General features: G+C 53.9%; 1 protein-coding gene across 3 annotated transcripts in view; it reads left to right on the top strand.

Moving 5' to 3' along the window:
- Window positions 1-27,007, top strand: part of ZBTB4 (zinc finger and BTB domain containing 4) — a 30,856-nt gene extending 3,849 nt beyond the window's left edge. Inside the window, exons 1-3 of one of the 3 annotated variants that reach the window (XM_081886720.1) lie at window positions 9,020-9,204; window positions 11,270-11,352; window positions 22,904-27,007. In XM_081886720.1, the coding sequence (XP_081742846.1) occupies window positions 22,919-26,635 (3,717 nt within the window). In that variant the 5' untranslated portion in view covers window positions 9,020-9,204; window positions 11,270-11,352; window positions 22,904-22,918 and the 3' untranslated portion in view covers window positions 26,636-27,007. Of the gene's footprint in view, window positions 1-9,019; window positions 9,241-11,269; window positions 11,353-22,903 lie in introns of those variants that run through there. The other 2 variants (XM_081886719.1, XM_081886718.1) reach the window with 2 other exon arrangements.
- The last annotated feature ends 384 nt before the right edge of the window (window positions 27,008-27,391 follow it).

Below are 27,391 nucleotides of genomic sequence, written 5' to 3'. Positions count from 1 at the left end.
CATTTAACGCTTTCCCCTCTCACGACCTGGCCGCCTCTTTCGCACCCGGGGCTCCGCGCAGGTGCAGAGCGAGGGGCCATCAAACGCACGGGCGCATGAGGTGACACGTATGAGGATGCATGTTCCCTCTTGATTCCGTAAGAGCAGCCCTGCGTGCGCATGGGAGAACGTGGCTGTGAGCGCATGTCCGTACCGAGCGCATAGCCAAGAGGCTTGTTTTGTTTTGTGGGTGCGCAGAGCTCTCTGGTGCGCCCATGCTTATGAACGACAGTGTTCTCTCCGCCGATGCACAGTGTAATTCTGGGTGCCCCGAATGCCGTTGTGAGAAACGCCCGGGGGTCTTGAGATACCGTGTGGGGTTCTCCGTGATCTGAGCATGTCGGGCGGCGAGGAAACACAACATGAAAACGGCACCGTCCCTCGGTGCAGTGCCCAGCTTCTGTGTTTGCCTGCGAGCTTTTGAAGGGTCTGCGATGCAACGGGGGAAGATTGCGTGCAAATCTACACACACACCCCATTTCAAAAATAGCACTTTGTGTTAGCTTCTTATCGGCAAAGGGTAGAAAACAGCTGCTTGCTTTCCTTCGGTCGAAGGGACCGGTTTTTAAGACGCATGTTGTTGAGAATTTTTTTCTGGGGGAAGCGTGTGGCCCCTGCAGCCCTGCTCCTGGCCCGAGTGCGGCCCACTCCCCGGAGGACTGCAGGGCTGGCGCAGGCCAAGCGGCGAGGAAAGGTTTGCGAAAGCCAGGCAGCTCGGCCGTGAAGCTGGCTGGGTGACCTTGGGCCCGTCCCTCGCGCTCAGGCCAGCCTGCCTCAGGATCGTGGAGAGGCTGTCACTGCGAAGAGCTGTCCGTGCCAGCTTGAGCTCTTTGAAGGAAAGGTGGGATCTAGAGGCAATGGATCGTAGATTTCCACAGTTGGAAGGGACCCCCGAGGGTCATCTAGACCAACCCGCTGCAATGCAGGACAGTTTGGCCCAACGTGGGTCTCGAACCCACGATCTTGAGATTAAGTGTCTTGTGCTGAACCGACTGAGCTATCCCAGGACAGAAAATAAACAAACATGACGCAGCCCCTTTTCAGCCCTTCGGGTTCAATGCGTTTTGGACCTTTTAACATTAAAAAAAAAATCCTTTTAAAACAGGAAAAAGTATGCTTTAAAAATAATAAACCGTGCTATAATTCTCATGAAAATGTTGCTGAACCAGACAGATACGCAGGTGAGGTAAGTCACTATTCTCGCTCTTCCCCGCCCGCCCCCATTTTGCAGGTGGGAGGACTGAGGACTGAGAGAGAAGGGTTGGCCTAACGCCCCCTCTGAGTTCACGGAAGAGGCGAGATTTCAACCCAGGACCTCCTGATCGTAGCTCAGTCGATCACTTAGCCGCTACACCGGGGAAAGGATAATAATAATAATAATTTATTTATACCCCGCCCATCTGGCTGAGTTTCCCCAGCTACTCTGGGCGACTTCCAATCAAGTGTTAAAAACAATACAGCATTCAATACTAAAAACTTCCCTAAACAGGGCTGCCTTCAGATGTCTTTTAAAGAGAAGATAGCTGCGTATTTCCTTCAGATCTGAAGGGAGGGCGTTCCACAGGGTGGGCGCCACTACCGAGAAGGCCCTCTGCCTGGTTCCCTGTAACCTCACTTCTCGCAATGAGGGAACCGCCAGAAGGCCCTCGGAGCTGGATGATGGGGGTGGAGACACTCCTTCAGATATACTGGACCGAGGCCGTTTAGGGCTTTCAAGGTCAGTACCAACACTTGGAATTGTGCTCAGAAACGTCCTGGGAGCCAATGTAGGTCTTTCAAGACCGGTGTTATGTGGTCCCGGTGGCCACTCCCAGTCACCAGTTTAGCTGCCGCATTCTGGATTAATTGCAGTTTCCGGGTCACCTTCAAAGGTAGCCCCACGTAGAGCGCATTGCAGTAGTCCAAGCGGGAGAAAACTAGAGCATGCACCACTCCGGCGAGGCAGTCTGCGGGCAGGGAGGGTCTCATCCTGCGTACCAGATGGAGCTGGCAGACAGCTGCCCTGGACACAGAATTGACCTGCGCCTCCATGGACAGCGAGTCCAGAATGACTCCCAGGCTGCGCACCTGGTTCTTCAGGGGGCACAGTTACCCCATTCAGGACCAGGGAGTCCCCCACACCTGCCCACCCCCTGTCCCCCCAAAACAGTACTTCTGTCTTGTCAGGATTCAACCTCAAAGTGTTTTTTTAACACTTGATTGGAAGCCGCCCAGAGTGGCTGGGGAAGCTCAGCCAGATGGGGGAGATATAAAGGATGGGTGCCAAGCAAGCTGGCCTGGTGAGGGGCGTGGCCTGGAGAAAGGAGGTGTGGCCTGGGAGCGTTTCGTGGGCCACATAGGAGGAACTGGAGGGCCGCATTACTCTCTCATTTCCACATACTATCCGTTTTAACGCCATACTATCCGTTTTAAGCCCAGAATAGGAAACCAGGGAATGTTACCAGTGTGTGTGTGAATATTTTGTAGGGAGAATAGATTTGCCCGCGGTTTCCATTTTACACAGAGGGGCCCTTGCGTGGCCGCCTGGCAGCCATCTTGTCCCGCTGCCAGCCCTGGCGGAGGGCATTTCCAGGGGACACCGGGGCCGGGCTGGGCTATGTTTTCCCTGGAGGGCTTCCAGCCTCCTTCTGATCTCCATTGTTAGGGCTGGTTTCTTGTTGTTTTCCTCCTCGGCCGTCGGTTTCATGCTGCCTCGCTGCTGCGTGAGGCCGGCCGGCCTCCCCCTTCCTTCCTTGCTTGTTTGCTAGCTAGCAGAAACAGGCTCTGCCTCTCTCTCCGAAAAGGTCATTCTTCCAGGCAAAGCATCCCAGCCGGGGTGTGTGTGTGTCTTCCAGGCCTTCGCTCGAAACCGAAACCTTGCATGACAGGCTCCTAGGACAGGAGTCAGCAACCTTTTTCAGCCAGGGGCCGGTCCACCGTCCCTCGGACCTTGTGGGGGGCGGGACTATATTTTTGGGGGGAGGAAATGAATACATTCCTATGCCCCACAAATAACCCAGAGATGCATTTTTAATAAAAGGACACATTCTACTCGTGTAAAAACACCAGGCAGGCCCCACAAATAACCCAGAGATGCATTTTAAATAAAAGCACACGTTCTACTCGTGTTGAAACACCAGGCAAGCCCCATAAATAAGCCAGAGATGCAATTAAAATAAAAGGACACGTTCTACTCGTGTCGAAACACCAGGCAGGCCCCACAAATAACCCAGAGATGCATTTTAAATAAAAGGACACATTCTACTCATGTCAAAACACGCTGATTCCCCGACCGTCCGTGGACCGGATTGAGAAGGCGATTGGGCCACATCTGGCCCCCGGGCCTTAGGTTGCCTATCCATGGCCTATGTCTAGGACATGGAGCACAACTTTAAATCTGGGTGTTAAGAGGATTTTATGCAGATAAGGCACTCCTGAACCGTCCTCCGTGGTCCTGAATCTACGTGCTTCTGAATTTGAGCACCTATTCCCAGAGTCACTGCAGGGTTGGAATTAGGGGTCCAGCGGGGTCATCCAGTCCAGCCCCCTGAAATGAAAGATCGTTCCCCCCTCGGGGATATGCCGCTCTTCCACACGCACACCCTGGTTACTCTTAAAAAATTATTTTAAAGGCTTTGGGTTTCACACACACACACACCCTTCCTGTCATCCGTGTTGTTGTTTTTCGAGTAGATAGAGAGCTGGGAGGTTTTGGGGTTCAGAATGGCGAATCTGCTTGCAGGCTTTCCCATAGGACGGAGGTTTTGGGGAGACGGTGGCCCATCCCTGACTATGGACCACGTTTTCGGAGACAGTGTCCCACAACCAGTGTTAGTACAGTGGACGCTCTGGTTGTGAACGTGATCCATGTGGAATGCACATTCGCAACCCACAGCGTTCGCAACTCACATCTGTGCACGCTTGGGTTGCAATTCAGTGCTTCTGCGCATGCGCGACAGCTGAAACCCAGAAGTACCGTATTTTTCGCTCTATAGGACACACTTTTTCCCCTCCAAAAATGAAGGGGAAATGTGTGTGCGTCCTATGGGGTGAATGCAGGCTTCAGGAGAGCCACAGTGCCAGCCCCACAAGGTCGGGGGACAGCGGGGAGGCGGAACGCCGCCATCCCGCTGTCTCCCGATGTGGTTTGGAGGCTGACGGCGGGGAGACGCGTGCTTCTCCCGGCCGCCAGCCCCGCAAGCTCCGGGGACAGCAGGGAGGCGCAGCACATCTTCCGCTGTCCCCGGACCTGATCTGCAGGCAGGTGGCGGGGAGAAGAGCGCTTCTCCCCGCTGCCGGCCCCACAAGCGCCTGGGGGGGAAATAAATTTTTTTTCCTTTATTTCCTCCAAAAAAAACTTGGTGCGTCCTATGGGCCGGTGCGTCCTATGGGGCGAGAAATACGGTAAGCTGTTCTGGTACTTCCAGGTTTTGGCGGTCTTCCAGGTTTTGGCGGCTGTACCCTGAGAGATGATTGTAATCAGCTGGGCGTGTTCTGTGACTGGTGTGGGTCCAATTGTGGCCCCATGGAGATCTCTGGGCGCCAGGTTTGTGATGGACATCCCTCTCTGGCTGGCCCCTCCGGCTTTCTTAAGCAGGTGAGCAGAAGAACTCATTTACTGCTCCCCCCCAGCTCAATTAATCCACTCAACGACACTGAAAGGTAGGCGAAGAGGCTGCGACCGAGTCCCAGGTCCCCCATGGGGGGGCCTCATGACTGAGTGGGGATTTGAACCCTCATCTCCCAGGTCCCAGTCCGACACTCTAACCCTGGCTTCCTCAACCTCTGCTCTCCAGATGTTTTGAGACTAGAGTTCCCATCAGCCCTGACCACTGGTCCTGCTAGCTAGGGATCATGGGAGTTGTAGGCCAAAAACATCTGGATGGCCGAGGTTGAGGAACCTTGCAGTCTAACCCACGGGAAGGCAAACTAAGGCCCAGGGGCCGGATCCAGCCCAATCGCTTTCTAAATCTGGCCCGTGGGCAGTCCGGGAATCAGCATGCTTTTACAATGCTTTTATTTAAAATGCATCTCTGGGTTATTTGTGAGGCCTGCCTGGTGTTTTTACATGAGTGGAATATGTGCTTTTATTTAAAGTGCATTTCTGGGTTATTTGTGGGGCAAAGAAATTTGCTTTTTTTCCCCTCTCCAAAATATAGTCCTGCCACCCACAAGGTCTGAGGGACAGTGGACCAGCCCCCTGCTGGAAAAGTTTGCTGACCCCTGCTCTAACCACTACACCTCACTGCCTTCCTAGAGTCCTTCTGCTATGGGGCAGCTCTATAAATAAAATAGGTAAATGAATATAGGTAACGTCACTTAGAAAAGATCTGGAATATTTTCCTTGACGCTTGCATTGCTTTATTCCAGATGGTTTTCTTGATGTTTAATGTGCTGCAAACTGCTTTGAGATCGTTTCGTTAAACTGTACAGGGGTATAGAAATGAAATGAAAAACAACAACAACATTGCTTTGGAGCTTCTGTTTGTGTGTTTACCTTTAAATATTGTCGTGCCGCTTTAGTGGCTCTCAAAAAACAAGAGGAGAAAGACAACGGGTCGCCCTACTCTGAGTAGCCCCATATAAATTACTAAACCCAAGTTAGCATTGTCCCTTAATTTCAGCAGGCGTATTCTAAGTAGCATTGGCTGCCACCCAAAAATATAGAACGAAACAAGTCGTTTTTTACTTTAAAAACAACCTCTGTTTACAAAACAACCTGCTTTGTTACTTGTAGGTATAATTGTTAATTGTGCATATTCAGTTGTTCAGAGGGGCAATTCAGTGCGTTTTTGAGTTGTGTATATTGGCCAGGTGTGTGTAACCTGGTCTGGTGGCGTGGGTGGTGCTGTGGGTTCAACCACAGAGCCTAGGACTTGCTGATCAGAAGGTCGGCGGTTCGAATCCCCACGACGGGGTGAGCTCCCGTTGCTTGGTCCCTGCTCCTGCCCACCTAGCAGTTCGAAAGCACGTCAAAGTGCAGGTAGATAAATAGGTACCGCTCCGGCGGGAAGGTAAACGGCGTTTCCGTGCGCTGCTCTGGTTCGCCAGAAGCGGCTTAGTCACGCTGGCCGCATGACCCGGAAGCTGTTTGCCGGCTCCCTCGGCCAGTAAAGCGAGATGAGCGCCGCAACCCCAGAGTCGGCCATAACTGGACCTAATGGTCAGGGGTCCCTTTACCTTTAAGGAAATACTGGGGTTGTTTTAAGTGATAAATTATTTGGCCAGGGGTGTGTGTGTGTAACCTGGTCTGGTGGCGTGGGTGGCGCTGTGGGTTCAACCACAGAGCCTAGGACTTGCTGATCAGAAGGTCGGCGGTTCGAATCCCCGCGACGGGGTGAGCTCCCGTTGCTCGGTCCCTGCTCCTGCCAACCTAGCAGTTCGAAAGCACGTCAAAGTGCAAGTAGATAAAGAGGTACCACTCTGGCAGGAAGGTAAACAGCGTTTCTGTGCGCTGCTCTGGTCCGCCAGAAGCGGCTTAGTCCTGCTGGCCACATGACCCGGAAGCTGTACGCCGGCTCCCTTGGCCAGTAAAGCGAGATGAGCGCCGCAACCCCAGAGTCGGCCACAACTGGACCTAATGGTCAGGGGTCCCTTTACCTTTACCTTTAACCTGGTCTGGAGGGACTGGGAGGCAATGATTTTGCTTGAGGGGGGTGTGGTCTTTGCTATTTCAAGGCCCAAGCCCTTCACCAGCATCTGATTTTCAGAGCGTTTCTGGGTCACTCTCCTTCCCTTTATTCCCACGCCCAGTGATGGAATGCATGTTCCTGCATCCGCATGTGCTGTGCTCGCGCATTGCCGCTGGGTGAAGATTTTGGGTCCTGCAAGCACCTTAAGACATTCCAGTACGCGACAGCGTCATCTGCGGGTGCTCGGAAGGCTTTTTGTGGCAGAGAGATCTTGCAATCCCTGGGGTTTTTTCATTTTTTAGCACATTCTTTGCACTGCGTTCTCTGTGGGGATTGCCTGTGGAGATGTGCAAACAGGCCTATTGCTGCGGTTTTTATTTTTAACACTGCACGCATCCGTAGAACGCCGAGTGTGTTTTCTTAGGCAGTTTTTCTTTAGTCTCTGTAAAAAACCGGGGGCCGTGGTGGCGTGTTGCGTTGGAGGAGACGAAGGAACTGGCATGACGTCATGGCCGACTTGGCCAATCGCGCCTCAGAATCTCTTCCGTGCCTTTGCTCGCTGACGTATCCATTGGCCACGGTTGTCATGAGCCTGCGCTGACATTTGCTTTTATTTCCCCCAAATAAGCAGTTGTGTCAATATCCTCAGGAGCCTTTCATCCCTTTTTCCAGGACCTGAGTTCGAGATCTTACAGCTATGCAGCAGGACCTCTCCTGCCCCTCTCAGAGCTGCTGGCTGTTGCCCAGGAGGACTCCAAGCCTCTGTCAGGGTCGTAAGCGACTTCCTCTGCCGAGGAAAAAGAGCCGAAGTGTTTGGTGTTTCTATGACGACGCCTGGTGTTGTTTTTCGGTTAATGATTTGCGAGCGCTCGGCTACTTCCTTTGGCTTTGGAAGCGATTTTCTTGTCTTTGCTTGAAAGGGAAAAATAATCCGTCAGAGTTATTTATTAGCTCCAGAACAGCATCGGCTGGACGCTGCCTGACGCACAGGCGGCTGTCCATCAACATCCACCTTAACTACAGCTGACTTGAACCCCTTGCGATTTCCCCTCTGATGCATGCAGATGCATACTTGTTTTTTCACACACACCCCGATTTGACTCGTCGCTTCGCCAGAATTGTACCCGACTGCACCACATAGCACGTGCCCTAACACTTTTTCTGAACCTTTACCCTCTGCTCTGCAATGAACTCAGATCTAAGATCTCTCCCATCAGACTGTGGCTGTAAGATGCGCAGAAAAACCCCCGACGGCCGCCTTTTCGTGTGGCTTCAATGATGCACATTGTTGTTGTTGTTGTGTCGTTTCGTCGTGTCCACCTCTTCGTGACCCATCTGGACCAGAGCACGTCAGGCACTCCTGTCTTCCGCTGCCCCCCGCAGTTTGGTCACATTCATGCTGGTAGCTTTGAGAACACTGTCCAACCATCTCGTCCTCCATCGTCCCCTTCTCCTTGTGCCCTCCATCTTTCCCAACATCAGGGTCTTTTCCAGGGAGTCTTCTCTTGTCACGAGATGGCCAAAGTCTTGGAGCCTCAGCTTCAGGATCCGTCCTTCCAGTGAGCACTCAGGGCTGATTTCCTTCAGAATGGAGAGGTTTGATCTTCTTGCAGTCCATGGGACTCTCCAGAGTCTCTTCCAGCACCAGAATTCAAAAGCATCCATTCTTGGGCGATCAGCCTTCTTTATGGTCCAGCTCTCACTTCCATACATCACTACTGGGAAAACCACAGCGCCGTTATATTCCAGATTTCCTGCAAAATCGACGCAGGATGCAACCCTGTCACCCTCCTCTTTTCCTCCAGTCCCCAAGAAGCGCACCCTCCGAGATATCTGCCTGCACTCAACACACTCCATCCTGGCCGTCGTCATCTCGTTCTCCCGACCACATTGCCCGTTCTGGAATCGCATCATGCCCGTTGCGCACCAGGCGTAGAAAGCCCGCTTGCTCCGCCGCTGCTGAGGGCTCCCCGCGCAAGCCGAATCCAGTTGGTGACACCTCTCTGCCTGACCCACATACCGAAACAGCGTCTGGCTTGCTCCTGATGGACACACAACACCCGCCGTTTTGCAGAGGAATGTGCGCCCGCGCAGGCCCCCCTTTTGCAGCTGACACACAAGACACCTGAAGCCCCTTTCGGCCCAACGGTGTCGGTGTGGCGGATCGCGTCCCCGTCTTCAGTTACGCCCATCTCTAACACCCGACAACAGATCCTGACACACACAGGCTGACGCAGGCCGATCGCAGCGATCCTCGCGCCCCGGCCTGTTGTGCAGCAAAGGTTGCGCTGCCTGGACCCGTCAGGCAGTGACATTTGGAGGCTGTGGCCTCTCTGGCAGCCAGGAAGGGCTTTTTATTTCTCTCTCCTCTTCCGCCCTCTCCGCCCGCCTGCCTTTCTGCATTCTTCTACTGCTAAGCCAGGGAGGAGGATGTTAACACAAGGCAGTCGGCGCTGCTGAGATCACAGGCTCTCCGGAAATGGCAGAGGATCGGGTTCCTTTGGCTGCGCAAGCTCGGAGGCTCAGCTCTCCCCACGGCTCGCGGGGAAACATGGTGGGGGCTTCGATTCCGGGAGGGGAAATCTGTGGGGTAGGCAGCACCTAGGATATCCCTTGATTTTGGGGTTTTCTGAAAGCGGAGTCTGGTGGGAAGGGAGCCAGGGCTTGAGATCCTGCAGCAAAAGGGAATTTGCATCTTGTGTTTACAAGCAGAATTGAACCCAGGCCTGCTGGAGCCGCAGCAAGGCCTTCTGAGGGTGCTGGATTCGAATCCAGGACTTCGTTTTAGAGAGGCAGGCTGGCGTTTGTGGCCCAAAGCTAGTGGAAAACTGGTGCCCCCTCCTCTGTGAATGCTGCGCAGAAGAGGCAGCCAGAAAGATGGGGAAAGGGAGGACCGAATTTCCCCCTGCTCTGAGCCACACAACCTTTAAAAAAAAGTCCGCAAATCTGTGCTCAAAGGGGAACAGAAATAGCAACTCGGCAAGCTGGTGACATCCTTTATTTTATTTTAAGGCTTTTGGATTTTTCAGGAGGCGGAACGTAAGAGCAATTGAGGCTTCGAGCCTCTCTCGCTGTTTGCTCCCAGTATCTACCATTTAATTAGACATCTATACATGACTCTTTTTTTGAGTTATCGAAATGTACTGAAACCTGTAAGTTTGGGCTGGAAGGTGTTAATCACAAAGTCCTTTTAATTGTGCGAATAGGGGCAAATTTTCCATGATGTACGTATGAGGAACGGATACAACTTTTCTGCTGAAATGGCGGGCAAGCATTCAGGGAAAGATGATGAAAACAAGGGTTGGTTGTTGTTGTTTTTAAAAAAGAGTGACGCTGTGGAAAAATACGAGCGTTTAAAATATTTTTAAATGCAGTGGGTATTGTTTTCGATCTTATTTCTCTCTTCGGTCAGAAGTAACAGCAATGGCACATTAAAAAGATATGTCCTCGTTGATACTGCTAACTGTCATATTTGACAGAGGGGAAACTGAGAATTTCAGACCTTCGTAAGCTTTTTCTTGCTTGGAAGGATAGTCAGTCACGCACTCGGTTTTTATTTATTTAAATAAAGCAAGTTTCTAGTTCTGATGAAGGGGTGGGGGAGAGAAATATTTGAATTCATTCCTGCGCCTTATAGACCACGGCTTCGGCTGGGGAGGGCGGGTTATAAATAAAATTTTATTATTATTATTATAGAATCAAAGAATCGCAGCTAGATTGAGGGGTGGGTGTGTTTTATGGAGGGTGCTAGGAAGCGACTACAGTCATACCTCGGGATAAATGTGCTTCAAGTTAAGTATTTTCGGGTTGCGCTCTGCGGCGACCCGGAAGTAACGGAGCGCGTTACTTCTGGGTTTCGCCACACGTGCGTGCGCAGATGGTCAAAATGACGTCTTGCGCATGCACGGAAACAGCGAAACGCAACCCGCGCTGAGGCAGACACAGGTTATGCTCGCTTCAGGATGCGAACGGAGCTCCGGATCGGATCCCGTTCGCATCCCGAGGTACCGCTGTATTCCAGGGGTCAGCAAGGTTTATCTTGCCTGGGCCGGATTGGTCCCGCGGAGATCCCTCCTTGAGCCAGATCACCTGTGTGTGTGAATGTGTGATTTCCGACACGTGCGCAGCCGTGATTTCCGGCACTGCGGAAGTGAGTCCCCGTGCCGCAGTTTAGCGCAGCACGTGAGCAGTCAGCTCGGTTTGGGGGCAGCTCATGAGCCAGTCAGATGACCTCCGGGGCTGCTTTTGGCCCATGGGCCTTCGGTTGCTGACCCCCGGCCAATTCCATCCCCTCTCGAGGCCTGGGATCCTGTTCATAGCTGTCAACTTTTCCCTTTTCTTGCGAGGAATCCTATTCGGAATGAGGGGATTTCCCTTAAAAAAGGGAAACTTGACAGCTCTGATCCTGTTTCTGACCCCAAAAGCAACAGAGCCTCAACTCTGCCCGCCGTTTGACCATTTCTGCCCTCTTTTTAGAAAAATCCAAAACTGAAACGAAAAGCTGCATGGGTTTTAAGGGAAGGTTCCTTTCCTAGCGGCAGAATTTAAAGTGCGTTGGGCACAGGGATAGCAAACAGTTTAAATTTGGGGTAACGCATCGTCTCTTTCTTTCCACCCAGAGGGTCCTTTTCAGGCGGATTTGGAGACAGCATCTTGAGCGACAGGGACACAGACACCCAGTAGATGTGGTCTACTCGTGTAGGTAAGGCTGACGTCCATCACCCTTCCTTTCCACTGGGTCTCCTTGGGGTGCTGCCAGAGGAAAAGAGGTGCTGGCCGGGGCTTCTGGGAATCGTAGTCCTAACCCCCAGGTGTGGGGAAGAAGGCCTGCCGTGGGTCTCCATGGAAACGCCACCGCGCTTCCCTCTTCCGGTCGCCATAGCGACAGCGGCGGTATCTAGGCCAGTCACCACCCCATCCGTGTCTCCGCGGCAACAGTGCCTGGATCTAGGCCAGCCCCTGCTTCTAGCTCTGGTCCCCATGGCAACCGCCGTCGGGTTGCCATGACTCGGCTCGGCCTCTTTCTAGAGCCTTTGCTTTGGCTCGTCGCCTCCTTCTAGAACGTTCCGTTGGGCTCTCCATTTTTCAACCCATGGGTTGGTTTCCAAGTCCGCCCAGCCTTGCAAAACAGCCTTCCCCACGTTAAAAGTCTCCTTGGCTGGGTGGTCTAGGCCAAAGAACTGACTCTGCAAATAATAATAATAATAATAATAATAATAATAATAATAATAATAATAATTTTTATTTATACCCCGCCCTCCCCAGCCAAGACCGGGCTCCGGGCGGCTAACACGCAATATAAAAACAAATTGATTGAAATACAACTTAAAAACAAGCTTAAAATACAACATTAAAATATTAAAATACAGTCTCATTTCAATGGAAACTCAAATCAAAAACTTTTTGGGGGATGAATGCCGGACGCCATCTTCCGGGGCCGCACTCCCATGGGAGTCACGTGTCTCGCATTTTGTGACGCCATGCTTTTTCTGTGTGCTAAAATTGCGGGAGAGCACAGTGCCCAAGACAGGCCTCTGTGCTCTCGCGGGGGGAAACCAGGATGCCTTGGGCTTTTTTGTCCAGGACAACTGTCGGGTATGGACTCCCAACTCCCATCAGCCCCATTGCCAGTAGTTAGCAAAGATGGGCACTGGAGTCCAGCCATATCTGTAGGGCCACAGATTCCCTGTCTCTGGTCTAGAAGCGTTTGCTTCTCGAGATTGTCTGGGCCAAATTTGGATTAACGGAGTCTTGCCTATGCCTGTCCAGGCATCTAGCCCCTAATATAGTTCCATCGTTGGGACCTCAACCCTTTCTGCTGGCCTTCATATTTCCACAGAGACTGAATTGTCTGGTTCTTCGTTGAACTCCGAATCGCTCACAGTTTTTAGGGTTTTGTTTTTTTTAAAGGATGAGGAGTAAAAGTGCTTTTACTGCTTTTCTGTGCCCTTTAATTGCTCAAATAATAATAATAATAATAATAATAATAATAATAATAATAATAACAACAACAATTTTTATTTATACCCCGCCCTCCCCAGCCAAGACCGGGCTCAGGGCGGCTAACACCAGATATACAAACAATTGATTAAAATACAACTTAAAAACAAGCTTAAAATACAACATTAGAATCCTGGAATTGGAAGGGACCCCAAGGGTCATCTAGTCCAACCCTGTGCGATGCAGGAATTCTGCCCACAGTCGTCCCTTCTGGTTCACAGCCAGATTCGCTTATCCACTACAAAAAAGGTTTTTTTGTTTTTCTGCCCTGGAGGGTCCCCACCCCAAGTTTGCAGCCTCTTAATATTTGTTCGGGACGTGGGTGGCACTGAGGGTTAAACCACAGAGCCTAGGACTTGCCGATCAGAAGGTCGGTGGTTCGAATCCCCACGACAGGGTGAGCTCCCGTTGCTCGGTCCCTGCTCCTGCCAACCTAGCAGTTCGAAAGCACGGCAAAGTGCAAGTAGATCAATAGGTACCGCTCCGGCGGGAAGGTAAATGGCGTTTCTGTGCACTGCTCTGGTTCGCCAGAAGCGGCTTAGTCATGCTGGCCACATGACCTGGAAGCTGTACGCCGGCTTCCTCGGCCAATAAAGCGAGATGAGCGCCGCAACCCCAGAGTCGGCCACGACTGGACCTAATGGTCAGGAGCCCCTTTACCTTTTAATATTTATTTGTTCAGCCCCATCAGCATACAAGGCCGATCTGTTAGAGTTGCATAGATGCCTTTCCTCCCGGAGCTAAATTACAAACAGAAATGGACTTTTAACGGGAGGAACCTATACAAATTAAATGTTTCGTGTGGGACCTGGAGTGAGGCTCTGACTCCAGTCTCAGGCTTCCTATCTTGATGAGACATAAGGCCATTTGGCGGCTGTTTTTATTGATCTGTTATGGTTGTCATGAGGTTGGCTGCAGGGTGGCGATAGCCATCTCAGCCCTTCCCAATTGTACGAAGAGCTTGCCTTTTCCTTTTCAAAAAAGAACGAGACCTCGTTGCGTTAGGGAGGGTGACTGCTAAATTCGGGGTTTTTTTGTTTGGTTATATATATATATATATATATATATATATATATATATATATATGTATTGGTTTTTTAAATAATATCATTTCCAACAATCAAGTAACATAACTTCTTATCTTATACAATGTTTTAGACATCCGTCAACTCCTCTGATGATTTTTCATTCTTTATCACTTACTCTGCATTTCTTAATTTCTTAATTTCTCTGTTACTCTTAATTATCATTAACTAAAAACTCTCCACCCGGGACAAGGGTAGCGCTGTGGGTTAAACCACAGAGCCTAGGACTTGCCGATCAGAAGGTCAGCGGTTCGAATCCCCGCGACGGGGTGAGCTCCCGTTGCTCGGTCCCTGCTCCTGCCCACCTAGCAGTTCGAAAGCACATCAAAGTGCAAGTAGATGAATAGGGACCGCTCTGGCGGGAAGGTAAACGGCTTGTCCGTGCGCTCAGTGGCGTAGCATGGGGGGTGCAGGGGGGGCCGGCCACACCGGGCGCAACATCTGGGGGTTAGGGTTAGGGGGCGCAAATCCACGGGTTAGGGGGCGCAAATTACTTGCCTTGCCCCAGGTGCTGACAACCCACGCTACGCCACTGCGTGCGCTGCTCTGGTTCGCCAGAAGTGGCTTAGTCATGCTGGCCACATGACCCGGAAGCTGTATGCCGGCTCCCTCGGCCAGTAAAGCGAGATGAGTGCCGCAACCCCAGAGTCGGCCACGACTGGACCTAATGGTCAGGGGTCTCTTTACCTTTACCTTTAAGGCTGCAGGGTGGCTTGTGAAGAGGGCCTCTGAGCATGTATGAATTGCATTTCCCATTTCCACAAGCCTGTGCACGTCTGGAATTTCTAGAGGGCAAGGCTGCCTCCATCAAGACACTTGGAACAAAATATACAGATTTTTCCTGTTTCATCCTTGCAACTTCACTGCCCGGCAGGCTTGGCAGAGATAGAGATTCCCCAAGTGGCCGAAGGACACGAAGGGGGGATTTCAAACCAGGCTCAAGAACCCAAGATTTTAGGAGATTAAAATTGGAGCAGAGACTTGATGGCAAGTCTCAAAATCCCTCGGAGCCTGCGGCAAAACGTAGGAACCTATGGATTTTCCAGCCTCGGGACAGAGGTCTTTCTCCTGCCACGGAGCATGGTGACTTTGGTAGGTTTTTAGAAACCCGCACGCAAGCCGGAAAGGCAGATTTGCCAACTCAGTGCTCATCGCGGGTTTCAGACTGCAACTCCCAGCCAGCCCAGTGGACGAGAGTTGCAGTCCCAAAATATCTGGTGGGCAAAGGTTGCAGCGGTAGGTAGGTCCGGGTGAGGGTCTTTTTTTCTATCCTGGCCTTTTTCTTTCTCTCTCTCCAGTGCACAGACCCAACATTGCAGTCCTCCTTTTTTCCACCCCCCCTCCAGCCTCTTCCAGGCTGCCGTGCCATTCCCTGCAATCTGCTGACCTCAGCCTTCGTGACTCAGACCCGCAGAAATCCATCCTGCTTCGCGTCTTGTTTACGATCCGCCAGGCTGTTCCCTCTCCCCACCGTTGCAGAGCCCTGTTTCGGTTGCAGAACCCTGGACTGCAGGCGGACGGAAGTGGCGGGCGAGGCAAATCAAGTTTTTGCTCCCCCCCTTCCCTTCCTGCGACCGTTCCATTGGGGGGGGGGACACGCATTCATTTCCACATTCGGGGCAGTGTCCATGGAAGCAGTGGCGTAGCGTGGGTTGTCAGCACCCGGGGCAAGGCAAGTAATTTGCGCCCCCTAACCCGTGGATTTGCGCCCCCTAACCCTAACCCCCAGATGTTGCGCCCGGTGCGGCTGGCCCCCCCTGCACCCCCCACGCTACGCCACTGCATGGAAGGGTCTGCAACAGTCGCCCTCCAGATAGGATGGTTACGGGGACCCTTGTTCTCGTTTAGTCGTGTCCGACTCTTTGTGACCCCCTGGACCAGAGCAGGCCAGGCTCTCCTGTCTTCCACTGCCTCCTGCAGTTTGGTCAAACTTATGTCCGTAGCTTTGAGAACACTGTCCCACCATCTCATCCTCCGTCGTCCCCTTCTCCTTGGGCCCTCCATCTTTCCCAACATCAGGGTCTTTTCCAGGGAGTCTTCTCTTCTCATGAGGTGGCCAAAATCTTGGGGCCTCAGCTTCAGGATCTGTCCTTCCAGTGAGCACTCAGGGCTGATTTCCTTCAGAATGGAGAGGTTGGATCTTCTTGCAGTCCATGGGACTCTCAAGAGTCTCCTCCAGCACCAGAATTCAAAAGCATCCCTTCTTCAGCGATCAGCCTTCTATATGGTACGGGGACCCTACCCAACCCTATTGAATATATGGACTTTATTCTCCTCTACCTTTCTCTCTCTCTGATGTATTTACAGATGTTCTCTGAGCTTCAGGTCTCAGGTGCTGGCAATATAAGGGCATGTTCCGCCGGGCATGTGCAGAGTATATTTCAGCCATGAAGGCAAAGCCTCCCAGCTCCTGTGGGGCAGGGCTCAGGGAGGCAAAGTGGTTCTGTGTTACTCTCACCCTAGGTCTCTTCAACATTATTATTATTATTATTATTATTATTATTATTATTATTATTATTATTGATATTTCCTAACCATCTGAAGTGGCTTCAAGCACATATAAAGAACATAATAAAACATCAAACCTTAAAAACCTCCCAAAATAATAATAATTTTAAGACCCAGGATGCAATTTTGACGCCATTTGAGGACCGGCTTCTTAAGCTTTCGCCCACATATACAGTGGTACCTCAGGTTAAGTACTTGATTTGTTCTGGTGGTCCGTACTTAACCTGAAACTGTTCTTACCCTGAAGCACCGCTTTAGCAAATGGGGCCTCCCACTGCCGCCGCGCTGCTGGAGCATGATTTCTGTTCTCATCCTGAAGCAAAGTTCTTAATAGTTCTTAAGCACTATTTCTGGGTTAGCAGAGTGTGTAACCTGAAGCGTCTGTAACCCGAGGTACCACTGTATTTGCCAGGTGCTCCTGTTGCGACCCACCTTGAATCAGGCTGCGACCCGACTGCTGTCAGTCGAAGGTGGGGGGTCAGGTTTCCCCAAGATAACTCTGGGATCCCTCTGGGATCTCTGCTTGGATGCTGGCGGACGGCAGGATAGATCTGTGACAGCTGTTTTGGCCCCAGTGCCAGATAGAAAGTGTGGTTAAAGGTAAAGGGACCCCTGACCATGAGGTCCAGTCGTGGCCGACTCTGGGGTTGCGGCGCTCATCTCGCTTTACTGGCCGAGGGAGCCGGCGTACAGCTTCTGGGTCATGTGGCCAGCATGACTAAGCTGCTTCTGGCGAACCAGAGCAGCGCACGGAAACGCCGTTTACCTTCCCGCCGGAGTGGTACCTATTTATCTACTTTCACTTTGAGGTGCTTTTGAACTGCTAGGTTGGCAGGAGCAGGGACCGAGCAACGGGAGCTCACCCCGTCGCGGGGATTCAAACCGCTGACCTTCCAATCAGCAAGCCCTAGGCTCTGTGGTTTAACCCACAGCGCCACCCGCGTCCCTAGAAAGCGTGGTTAGAGTCAGCCTAAAGACCTATTCCAGGCTCAAGAGATGGGGATGAAGAGGGGTGCCTAAGGACGTCTGGATGACCCCCCAGGTGGGGTCCAGGATCTCCTGGCCAGAGAGAGACCCCAGGTGCTGGACCTGTCAGAACGCCCTCGCGTATCTTGTCCTTCCCGCATGCCCCCTTCCTTTACCCACATTCAGCCGGTCCGACCCGTCTCCCCCTCCTCAAATTCTTGCTCTGTGCCACAGAGCGCTGCCTCTTCCTTCTCCCTCCCTCCCCAGCCCTTCTCTTTTTCTCTCCCTCCGTCATCCAGGCTGGTTTCCATAGAAACTCCCTTTCCGTTTGGGTACTCCTGTCGCAGCCGGGAAGGGAGTTTATATATATGCGTGTGCGCGAGAGAAAGAGAGACCCTCAAGGAATTGTTGCCGCCGTGTTATACGCACGCACACTCGCCGTGCATGCAGGCACAAGCCCATTCGCACGCACGCACACACCCATGGCCTGAAATTGCGTCGTCGGGACGGTCCCACCCAGGTCGAGGGAGGAGGGAAGTTTGCGAAAGACGGGCTTGGATGAAAAGAAAACATTGTGGGCATCCTTATTGTTCTGTCTCTCTCTCTCACACACAAGATTTTCTCTGCAGCGGGGAGAGGGCAGAGCGTGCCTTCGGGGGCCAGCCCTTGACACGAGGGGGCCGGCCGGGCCAAAGGAGGCGCCTGAGCGTCTGGGGGCAACGAGGCGAGCCTTTTGGAGCGGCTTCCGCGCTGAGCTCCGGAGAGCGGGCCGGGCCAACGCATCAGCTGCTTAATCCGAGCTGGCACCGGGAATTTCTTTCCTTCAGCCATTTTAGGCTTGCCAGCTGGAGGAACGAACTCCTTGAGCAAAATGGCTCCCCAATGGGTGGAGTGGGGAGCGGGTGGGTGGCCGGGGGGGCCCAGTGGGGAGGAGGGGTGGGCTGGGGGCTTCTCCGCTCGAGCCAAACAGGCTGCTCTCTCTTCCCTTGATGGCCTTCGGCCTGCCCATACCAGCATCAACCTTGCTGCTTCGCTCGGTGTGACTCATGTCAACGGCAGCCAAGTGACTTTTCGGGACTGACGGGAAGCAGAGCCCTGTGGTTCTCCCGGCTGCCTTCTCCCAGCCCTTCCTACGTGTGGGTTCGAATCCCCACTCGCCGGGGGGCCTCGGGCCGGTCGCTCGCTCGCTCGCTCTCGGCCTGACCTGCCTCGCAAGGTTGTTGTGGAGCTGATAATGGGGAAGGAGCAGGAACTATGCCTGCCACCTTGAACCCCGGGGAGGAAGAGGTGGGATTTGAATGTAATTATAATAATAATAATAATAATTTATTATTTATACCCTGTCCATCTGGCTGGGCTTCCCCAGCCACTCTGGGCGGCTTCCAATATTAAAATACTGTAATACATCAAACATTAAAAGCTTCCCTGAACAGGGCTGCCTTCAGATATCTTCTAAAAGTCTTCTAGTTGTTGTTCTCTTTGATATCTGGTGGGAGAGTGTTCCACAGGGCGGGCGCCACCACCGAGAAGGCCCTCTGCCTGGTTCCCTGTAGTTTCACTTCTCATAGTGAGAAGGCCCTCAAAGATGGAGCTCAGTGTCCGGGCAGAATGATGGGGATGGAGACGCTCCTTCAGGTATACTGGGTCAAGGCCATTTAGGGTTTTAAAGGCCAGCACCAACACTTTGAATTGTGCTCGGAAACATACTGGGAGCCAATGTAGGTCTTTCAAGACCGGTGTTATATGGTCTCGGCGGCCGCTCCCAGTCACCAGTCTAGCTGCCGCATTCTGGATTAGGTGTAGTTTCCGGGTCACCTTCAAAGCTAGCCCCACGTAGAGCGCATGGCAGTAGTCCAAGCGAGAGATAACCAGAGCATGCACCACTCTGGTGAGACATCCGCAGGCAGGGAGGGTCTCATTCTGTGTACCAGATGGAGCTAGTAGACAGCTGCCCTGGACACAGAATTGACCTGCACCTCCATGGACAGCGGTGAGTCCAAAATGACTCCCAGGCTGCGCACCTGGTCCTTCAGGGGCACAGTTACTCCATTCAGGACCAGGGAATCCCCCACACCTGCCCGCCTCCTGTCCCCCAAAACAGTACTTCTGTCTTGTCAGGATTCAACCTCAACCAATAATAATAATAATAATAATAATAATAATAATAATAATAATAATAATATGGCTGGCGTTCCTAGCCGTCAGGCAGACCCCCAGAGACTCCCTCCTGAGACGTCTCCCCCAGCTGTGGCGCTCCTCTTTTCGAGAGGTCAGGGGTCACAGCTACTAGGCACCATGGCCATGCGTAAGAGATGGACCTTTCCAAGCACAATTCAGAGTGTTGGTGCTGATCTTGAAAGCCCTAAACGGCCTCAAAGGCCCAGTATACCGGAAGGAGCGTCTCCACCCCCATCGTTCAGCTCCGAGGGGTTTCTGGCGGTTCCCTCACTGCGAAAAGTGAGGTTGCAGGGAACCAGGCTGAGGGCCTTCTCGGTGGCGGCGCCCTCCCTGTGGAACGCCCTCCCAGCAGATGTCAAAGAGAAAAAACAACTACTAGACTTTTAGAAGACATCTGAAGGCAGCCCCGTACAGTGGTACCTCGGGTTAAGAACTTAATTCATTCTGGAGGTCCGTTCTTAACCTGAAACTGTTCTTAACCTGAAGCACCACTTTAGCTAATGGGGCCTCCCGCTGCTGCCGCGCCGCCAGAGCACAATTTCTGTTCTCATCCTGAAGCAAAGTTCTTAACCCGAGGTACTATTTCTGGGTTAACGGAGTCTGTAACCTGAAGCGTATGTAACCCGAGGTACCACTGTATCGGGAAGTTTTAGTGTTTGATGTTTTTAGTTTGTTCTGATGTATGCTGTGAGCTGCCCAGAGTGGCTGGGGAAACCCAGCCAGATGGGCGGGGTATAAATAAATTATTATTATTTTTATTATTGACAGCTCCGTTGGTTAGAGCATGGCGCTCACCACGGCCAAGGTGGCAGGTTTGATCCTCACTGGGGCTGCTGCAAATTCCTGCTCTTCAGGCCGTTGGATGAGATGATTCCATGCTTCTATGGTCTACCTCCACATTTGTGCATTTGTGCTGTGCCAGTGTGGTGTAGTGGTTAAGAGCGGTAGACTCGTAATCTGGGGAACCGGGTTCGATTCCCCGCTCCTCCACATGCAGCTGCTGGGTGAGCTTGGGCCAGTTACACTTCTCTGAAGTCTCTCAGCCCCACTCACCTCACAGAGTGTTTGCTGTAGGGCAGGAAGGGAAAGGAGAATGTTAGCCGCTTTGAGACTCCTTCGGGTAGTGATAAAGCAGGATATCAAATCCAAACTCTTCTTCTTCTTGTATCATTATCCAGACACAACCTGCGTCTGAAAGCAATCTATTCAATGAGGTCTTGTCCTGTTGTCTATGCATAGATCAAAGGGGGCCAATAATATCATCTTTCCAAGGAATCAACACCAGTCTTTTGACTACGTGGAGCAGTTGTCAGAGCCCCCTATAACTGGTTTGTTTTTCAGGATAATAAATTACCGTATTTTTTGCTCTATAAGACTCACTTTTCCCCTCCTAAAAAGTAAGGGGAAATGTGTGTGCGTCTTACGGAGCGAATGCAGGCTGCACAGCTATCCCAGAAGCCAGAACAGCGAGAGGGATTGCTGCTTTCGCTGCGCAGCGATCCCTCTTGCTGTTCTGGCTTCTGAGATTCAGAATATTTTTTCCCCTTGTTTTCCTCCTCCAAAAACTAGGTGTGTCTTATAGAGCGAAAAATACGGTAATAATAATTTTATTACTTATGCCCAACCCATCTGGCTTGGTTGCGCCAGCTGCTCAGGGTGGCTTTCAACACATATAAAAACACAGAATAATCGTAATTATACACAGTCATAGAATCATCATAGAGTTGGAAGGCATCCTGGGGTCATCTAGTCCAACCCCGGGCAGTGCAGGAATAATAGGCAGGTGGCCCATGTGGGAATCGAACCTTGGTGTTACCAGCACCACATGCCAACTAACTGAGCTGACTGGCCTATCATATGACAACTTTAAATCCCCCCCCAAAAAAGTCGGACATTGCATAAACATGTTTCAAAGAGGCAGTCTCTAAATCGAATTAACAATAATAATGGCTGTCTACCAGCTCCATCTGGTACGCAGGATGAGACCCTACCTGCCTGCAGACTGTCTCACCAGAGTGGCGCATGCTCTGGTTATCTCCCGCTTGGACTATTGCAATGCGTTCTATGTGGGGCTACCTTTGAAGGTGACCCGGAAACTGCAACTAATCCAGAATGCGGCAGCTAGACTGATGACTGGGAGTGGCTGCCGGGACCACATAACACCAGTCTTGAAAGACCTACATTAGCTCCCAGGACGTTTCCGAGCACAATTCAACGTGTTGGTGCTGACCTTGAAAGCCCTAAACGGCCTCAAAGACCCAGTACAGTGGTACCTCAGGTTACATACGCTTCAGGTTACATATGCTTCAGGTTACAGACTCCGCTAACCCAGAAATAGTACCTCGGGTTAAGAACTTTGCTTCAGGATGAGAACAGAAATCGTGCTCAGGCGGCGTGGCAGCAGCAGGAGGCCCCATTAGCTAAAATGGTGCTTCAGGTTAAGAACAGTTTCAGGTTAAGAACGGACCTCCGGAACGAATTAAGTACTTAACCTGAGGTACCACTGTATACCTGAAGAAGCGTCTCCACCCCCATCATTCTCTGAGGTCCAGCTCCGAGGGCCTTCTGGCGGTTCCCTACCTGCGAGAAATGAAGTTACAGGGAACCAGGCAGAGGGCCTTCTTGGTGGTGGCACCCACCCTGTGGAACGCCCTCCCACCAGATGTCAAAGAGAAAAACAAAGAGATGTCAAAGAGAAAAAGATCTGCATTGGCTCCCAGTATGTTTCCGAGCACAATTCAAAGTGTTGGTGCTGACCTAGAAAGCCCTAAACGGCCTCAAAGACCCAGTAGACCTGAAGGAGCGTTTCCACCCCCATCGTTCTGCCTGGACACTGAGGTCCAGCTCCGAGGGCCTTCTGGGAGTTCCCTCCCTGCGAGAAGCCAAATTACAGGGAACCAGACAGAGGGCCTTCTCAGTAGTGGCGCCCGCCCTGTGGAACGCCCTCCCTTCAGATGTGAAGGAAATAAGCAGCTATCTTCTCTTTAAAAGACATCTGAAGGCAGCCCTGTTTAGGGAAGTTTTTTAAATTTTAATGCTGTATTGTTTTTAACACTCAATTGGGAGCCGCCCAGAGTGGCTGGGGAAACTCAGCCAGATGGGCGGGGTATAAATAATTGTTGTTGTTGTTGAGTCGTGTCCACCTCTTCGTGACCCCCTGGACCAGAGCACGCCAGGCCCTCCTGTCTTCCACTGCCTCCCGCAGTTTGGTCAAACTCATGCTGGTAGCTTCGAGAACACTGTCCCACCATCTCGTCCTCTGTCGTCCCCTTCTCCTTGCGCCCTCCATCTTTCCCAGCATCAGGGTCTTTTCCAGGGAGTCTTCTCTTCTCATGAGGTGGCCAAAGTCTTGGAGCCTCAGCTTCAGGATCTGTCCTTCCAGTGAGCACTCAGGGCTGATTTCCTTCAGAATGGAGTATATATAATATATCATCATCATCATTATAATATAACAATAACAGTCCTCTTTGTCGAGAACCTCAGGCATTACTTCCCCATTTTCTCTTTCTTTCGCAGGTCTGAGGCAGCTGAATGGCTGCAGCAATGGAGCTCACGGACATTGGCCACTCCAGATCCCTCCTGGTCCAGCTGAACGAACAGCGCCTCCGCGGCCAGTTCTGCGACATCACCATCATTGCTGAAGACACCAAGTTCAAGGCCCACAAGAACGTCCTCGCGGCCTCCAGCCCTTACTTCAAGGAGGTGCTTTCGGAGGAGTCCAGCTGCCAGCAGCCCAGCCAGATCCTGGAGCTCCCCGACGTCCAAGCCGAAGTCTTCTCCGACGTCCTCAACTTCATCTACAACTCCCGGCTCTCCGTGCCCAGCCCGGCCGCCGCCAAGGAGATCGGGGCTGTCGGCCGCCGCCTCGGCATCTCCCGCCTCGAGGACCTGGACGACCCCTTGGCAGGCACCAAGATGGACGACTCGGGCGGGGCCTCTTCCAGGCTGTGCAGCTCGCCGATCGACCTCACCTGCCCTTCCCGCTCGGCCGAGCCTTCCAGCCCCCTCAGCTTCCACAATTTGGCCAAAGCCTCCAGCCCGGCCAGCGACGGCCAGCCCGACCCCGAAACAGAGACCGCCAAGATCCTGTACAACCTCAGCTCGGTCGCCGCCGTGCCGCCACCTCAGCCAGACCTGGCTTATGTGCTGAAGGGAGGCGTCAGCTGGGACCACAACGATTCCCCCGGTAACCCATCGGCCGCCAACGGCGAGGCGGACCACCAAGGGCCGGCTTCCTCTCGCTCGCCCCCGTCCGGAGCTTCCTGCCCGGCCGCCAGCTCCTTCTGCTGCGGGAGCTGCGGCCGCTCCTTCACCACGTCGTCGGCGCTCAGCCTGCACATGAAACTGCACCGGACGCGCCGTTCTCTCTCCTGCCGGCACTGCGGCAAGAGCTTCATTCACATCAAGCGGCTCCAGACACACGAGGTCTTGTGCAAGGAGATGGAGAAGGCCGAGGAGGGCGTCCCCGCGGGCGAGGCCCTGCCCAGTCCCGGGCTGCCTCCCAAGCCGCCTCCGCCGCCGTCTTCCAAGAAGAGCGTGCTGTTCCGCCACCGCGGGCTGCAGCGCATGGACTACATCTCGGACCAAGACCACTTTGTCAAAGTGGTGGACGGGCACATCATCTACTTCTGCACCGTCTGTGAGCGCTCGTACATGACGCTCTCGAGTCTCAAGCGCCACTCCAACGTCCACTCGTGGCGGAGGAAGTACCCCTGCCGCTACTGCGACAAAGTCTTTGCTCTGGCCGAGTACCGCACCAAGCACGAGGTGTGGCACACAGGCGAGCGCCGCTACCAGTGCATCTTCTGCTGGGAGACCTTCGTCACCTACTACAACCTGAAGACCCACCAGAAAGCCTTCCACGGGATCAACCCCGGCCTGATTTCTTCCGAGAAGACGCCCAACGGAGGCTACAAGCCCAAGCTCAATGCCCTCAAACTCTACCGCCTCCTGCCCATGCGCTCCCAAAAGAGGCCCTACAAGACCTACAGCCAAGGCCTGGTGCCTGACAACCTCCTTCTCCCGGCTCAGCCCATCCCCATGGCGCTGGGTGACGGGGACTCCTTGGACGGCAACCTGGTCTCCTCGCTGGGCAACGGCGACATTGCTTCCGTCTTCACTGCCAACGGTGGCTCCCTGGAGATGCCCGAGCCGGAACGCTTTCCGCAGCCGCAGGAAACTGCGGCGGGACCGGAGATCCCCGCGCTCCCAGCCGCGGGCGAGAACGCTCTTTCGGACAAGAGGCCGGGGCCCCAGAGCGCAGAGGCCGCCTCCGTCATCGCCTATGGGCGGCCCGCCTCCTCAGTCATTGTCCACAGCACGTCAGTGTTGTCACAGACGCCCTCGGTGATCACCTACAACAGCAAGTCTTCGGACGCAGGGCCTCTGCCCTCAACACAGGTGCCCTCTTCCTCCGCGGCCAGGCCTATCAAGAAGCAAGTGCTGAAGGAGTATATCCAGTCGCAGAAGGCAGAGGGGCAAGCTCTGGAAGAGAGTGGGGAGCCCAGAGCCAGGGGGCCACGGTCCGGGCGGACCATGACGTACATGGCAAAGCCGGCGTATGTCGGGGCCACCTCCGAAAGCCGCGCCGCACCGCTCTGCCAGATCACGGTGCGCATCGGCGAGGAAGCCATCGTCAAGCGGCGGATCTCTGAGACGGACCTCATGCTGGACAAGGGCGGCCGCGTCGGGGGCAAGCGCTTCGATTTTGGCAGGGAGCAGAGCAGTGGGAAGGAGGTGCCGCCAGAAGCTCCCCACGGCAAGCACGGCGGCAGGGGGTACACCAACGAGAGCGGCGAGGAGGAGAGTGACAGGGGCGACGCTGAAGACCAGCTGTGGCGGCCCTACTACAGCTACAAGCCCAAGCGGAAGGCCAGCGCTGGCGCCAACACGCTGCCCAAGATGAAAAAGTCTCGGTGGCACCGCAAGCTCCGCTCTCTGCGCTGGATGAAAAGGACGGAGAAGGCCGGGGAGGAAGAAGAGGAGGAGGAAGAAGAGGAGGAGGAGGATGTGGGGACCAGTGAGTCGGTGCCGCCGGAAGTGTCTGCCGGCCGCGGGGCCGCCTCTGAAATTGAGGGACCGAGCCAGCCTCCCAAAGCAGGGCGCGGCTCCGAGTGGAAGCACGAGTGTGGCGCCTGTGGCAAGCTGTTCTCCGCGCTCAAGAAACTGAGGAAGCACGAGCGAGTGCACGGGCGCCTCACCAAGGACAACCCGCCCCTGGCGCCCTCGCAGGCCCACCGCGTCGGCCGCAAGCCCCTGGTCAAGTTCACCTGCACCCGCTGCACGAAGGTGTGCAAGACGGCTGCGGCCCTCAGCCGCCACATGAAGCGCCACGAGGGTGAGCCGACCGAGCCGCCGCCCTTGCCGGCCCTCACCACCGTCATCACCTACTCCAAGAAGGCGGCGGAGGCTCCTCCCGTGGCTGTCGTGCCGGCGCCCGTCGTCAAAGAGGAGACCATGCAGGAGATGCAGGTGTCGTCGTCCAGCGGCGAAGCGCCCTTGTGCCCGCAAGAGCTCCCCGAGGAGGAGGAGGAGGGGCCCGTGGCGGTGGACATGCAGCCTTACGGACGCTGCACACCGGTGCCGGAAGAGGAGGCCGTGCCCCTGGCAGAGGGCAACAAGTCTCCGTTTCCGGAGGAGCTCAGCGCCCACCCGCCCGTTCTGGAGGCGGCCACCAGCCTTGCCGAACTCCCGCCAAGATTACCACACTCCCTGCAGGACCCCGTCATCTCGCACACGGGTCTCGCTCTGAAAGAGGCCTTGGCGCCCGAGCTGGAGGAGGAGCGATACCCTGTCCAGGAGTACCCGCTGCCCTTGCTGGTGCCCGGCAGCTGTCGGACCCGGAAGGACCTGGAGGACAAGCCGCCCTCGTTCCTCGCCTACCCCAGCGCCATCCAGTTCAGCGGCGTGGGCAAGGCGGGCAGCGGCGACGGCGCGGACGGCGGCAAAGTCTGCTTCTACCCGGACCCCTACCCTCTGATGTACGGCCACCAACTGCTGGCGGCCTACCCCTACAACTTCACCCTCCCGGTGGCGCTGAACATGGTCGTCCCAGACGAGAAGGGGCAGCCGCTGCCGTTCCTCCCCGGCGTCTTCAGCTACTCGGTGAACCCGTGTCGCGGCGAGGTCCACGACGGCTCTGCCGCGGCGGCCTCCAGCGTGGCCATGGCGATGGGGGCTGGGGCCGCCCACGAGGGCAGAGGGGAGCTGCCCACCCCAGAGAGGCTGAAGAAAGGGAGCCTTCTCTGAGGGGGAGGACCAAGGGAGATTGGGGCAGAGGCGGTCAGCTGGAGGCGAGGGGCGCCGCCGCTTCCGCCTCTCCCAAGATGGCGCCCTCTCGTGGCTTTGGACTCCAACTCCCGCCCAGCCAGTGGAGAGTTTGGGGCGCTCTGAGGTTGTGGAAGGAGGCTCCCTCCTCCCCGAGAAGGGATGTTCGGGGCGGAGGGGTGGGGGCAGATTGCAGTGGCAGCGCTGCGGCAGAGAGAGACACACAGAGCTATGGAATCCAGAGGTGAGCATTGATGGCGTTGTAGGGATGCATAGCGCAGCCACCTGACCCACAACTTCACATCCCCGTGGTTTATTGAGTGGGGCACATCGTAGATAATACTTTTTTTTTTTTAACGAACAGACAAAAAAAGACGTAGCAGCGAAAATAGGTACAGGGTAACCCCTCTTCCCCCCTTCTCCCAACCACACCACCATATGAATGTCTTCTTGCTCCGTATATATATTGCCAGAGTGAACTTGCACAAGCAAATCTTCATGTAGTCGTCTCCCCACCTCCCCAATCCTGCTCCCCCCTCCCCGTCTTGGCTCTCCCTGTTACCCCTGCCTGGGAAGGGACGGCTGGGAGGAGGAGCCTCTGCTTTGGGGGGGCGGAGCTCTTTTTCGGCTCCTCCCACCACCCGATGCCCCTTTTATCTCTTGCCTTCCCCGTCTCTTCCTTCCCCAAATCGCCATTCCCCCCCTCTAAAGGGGAAGAAGGTCTCATTCCACAGAACT

The sequence above is a fragment of the Podarcis melisellensis genome, assembly GCF_964234715.1.
Source record: "Podarcis melisellensis genome assembly, chromosome: 13".
NCBI classification, from domain to species: Eukaryota; Metazoa; Chordata; class Lepidosauria; order Squamata; family Lacertidae; genus Podarcis; species Podarcis melisellensis.
The sequence above is the reverse complement of the archived record's forward strand: the minus strand, read 5'-3'. Positions and strand labels throughout refer to the sequence as shown.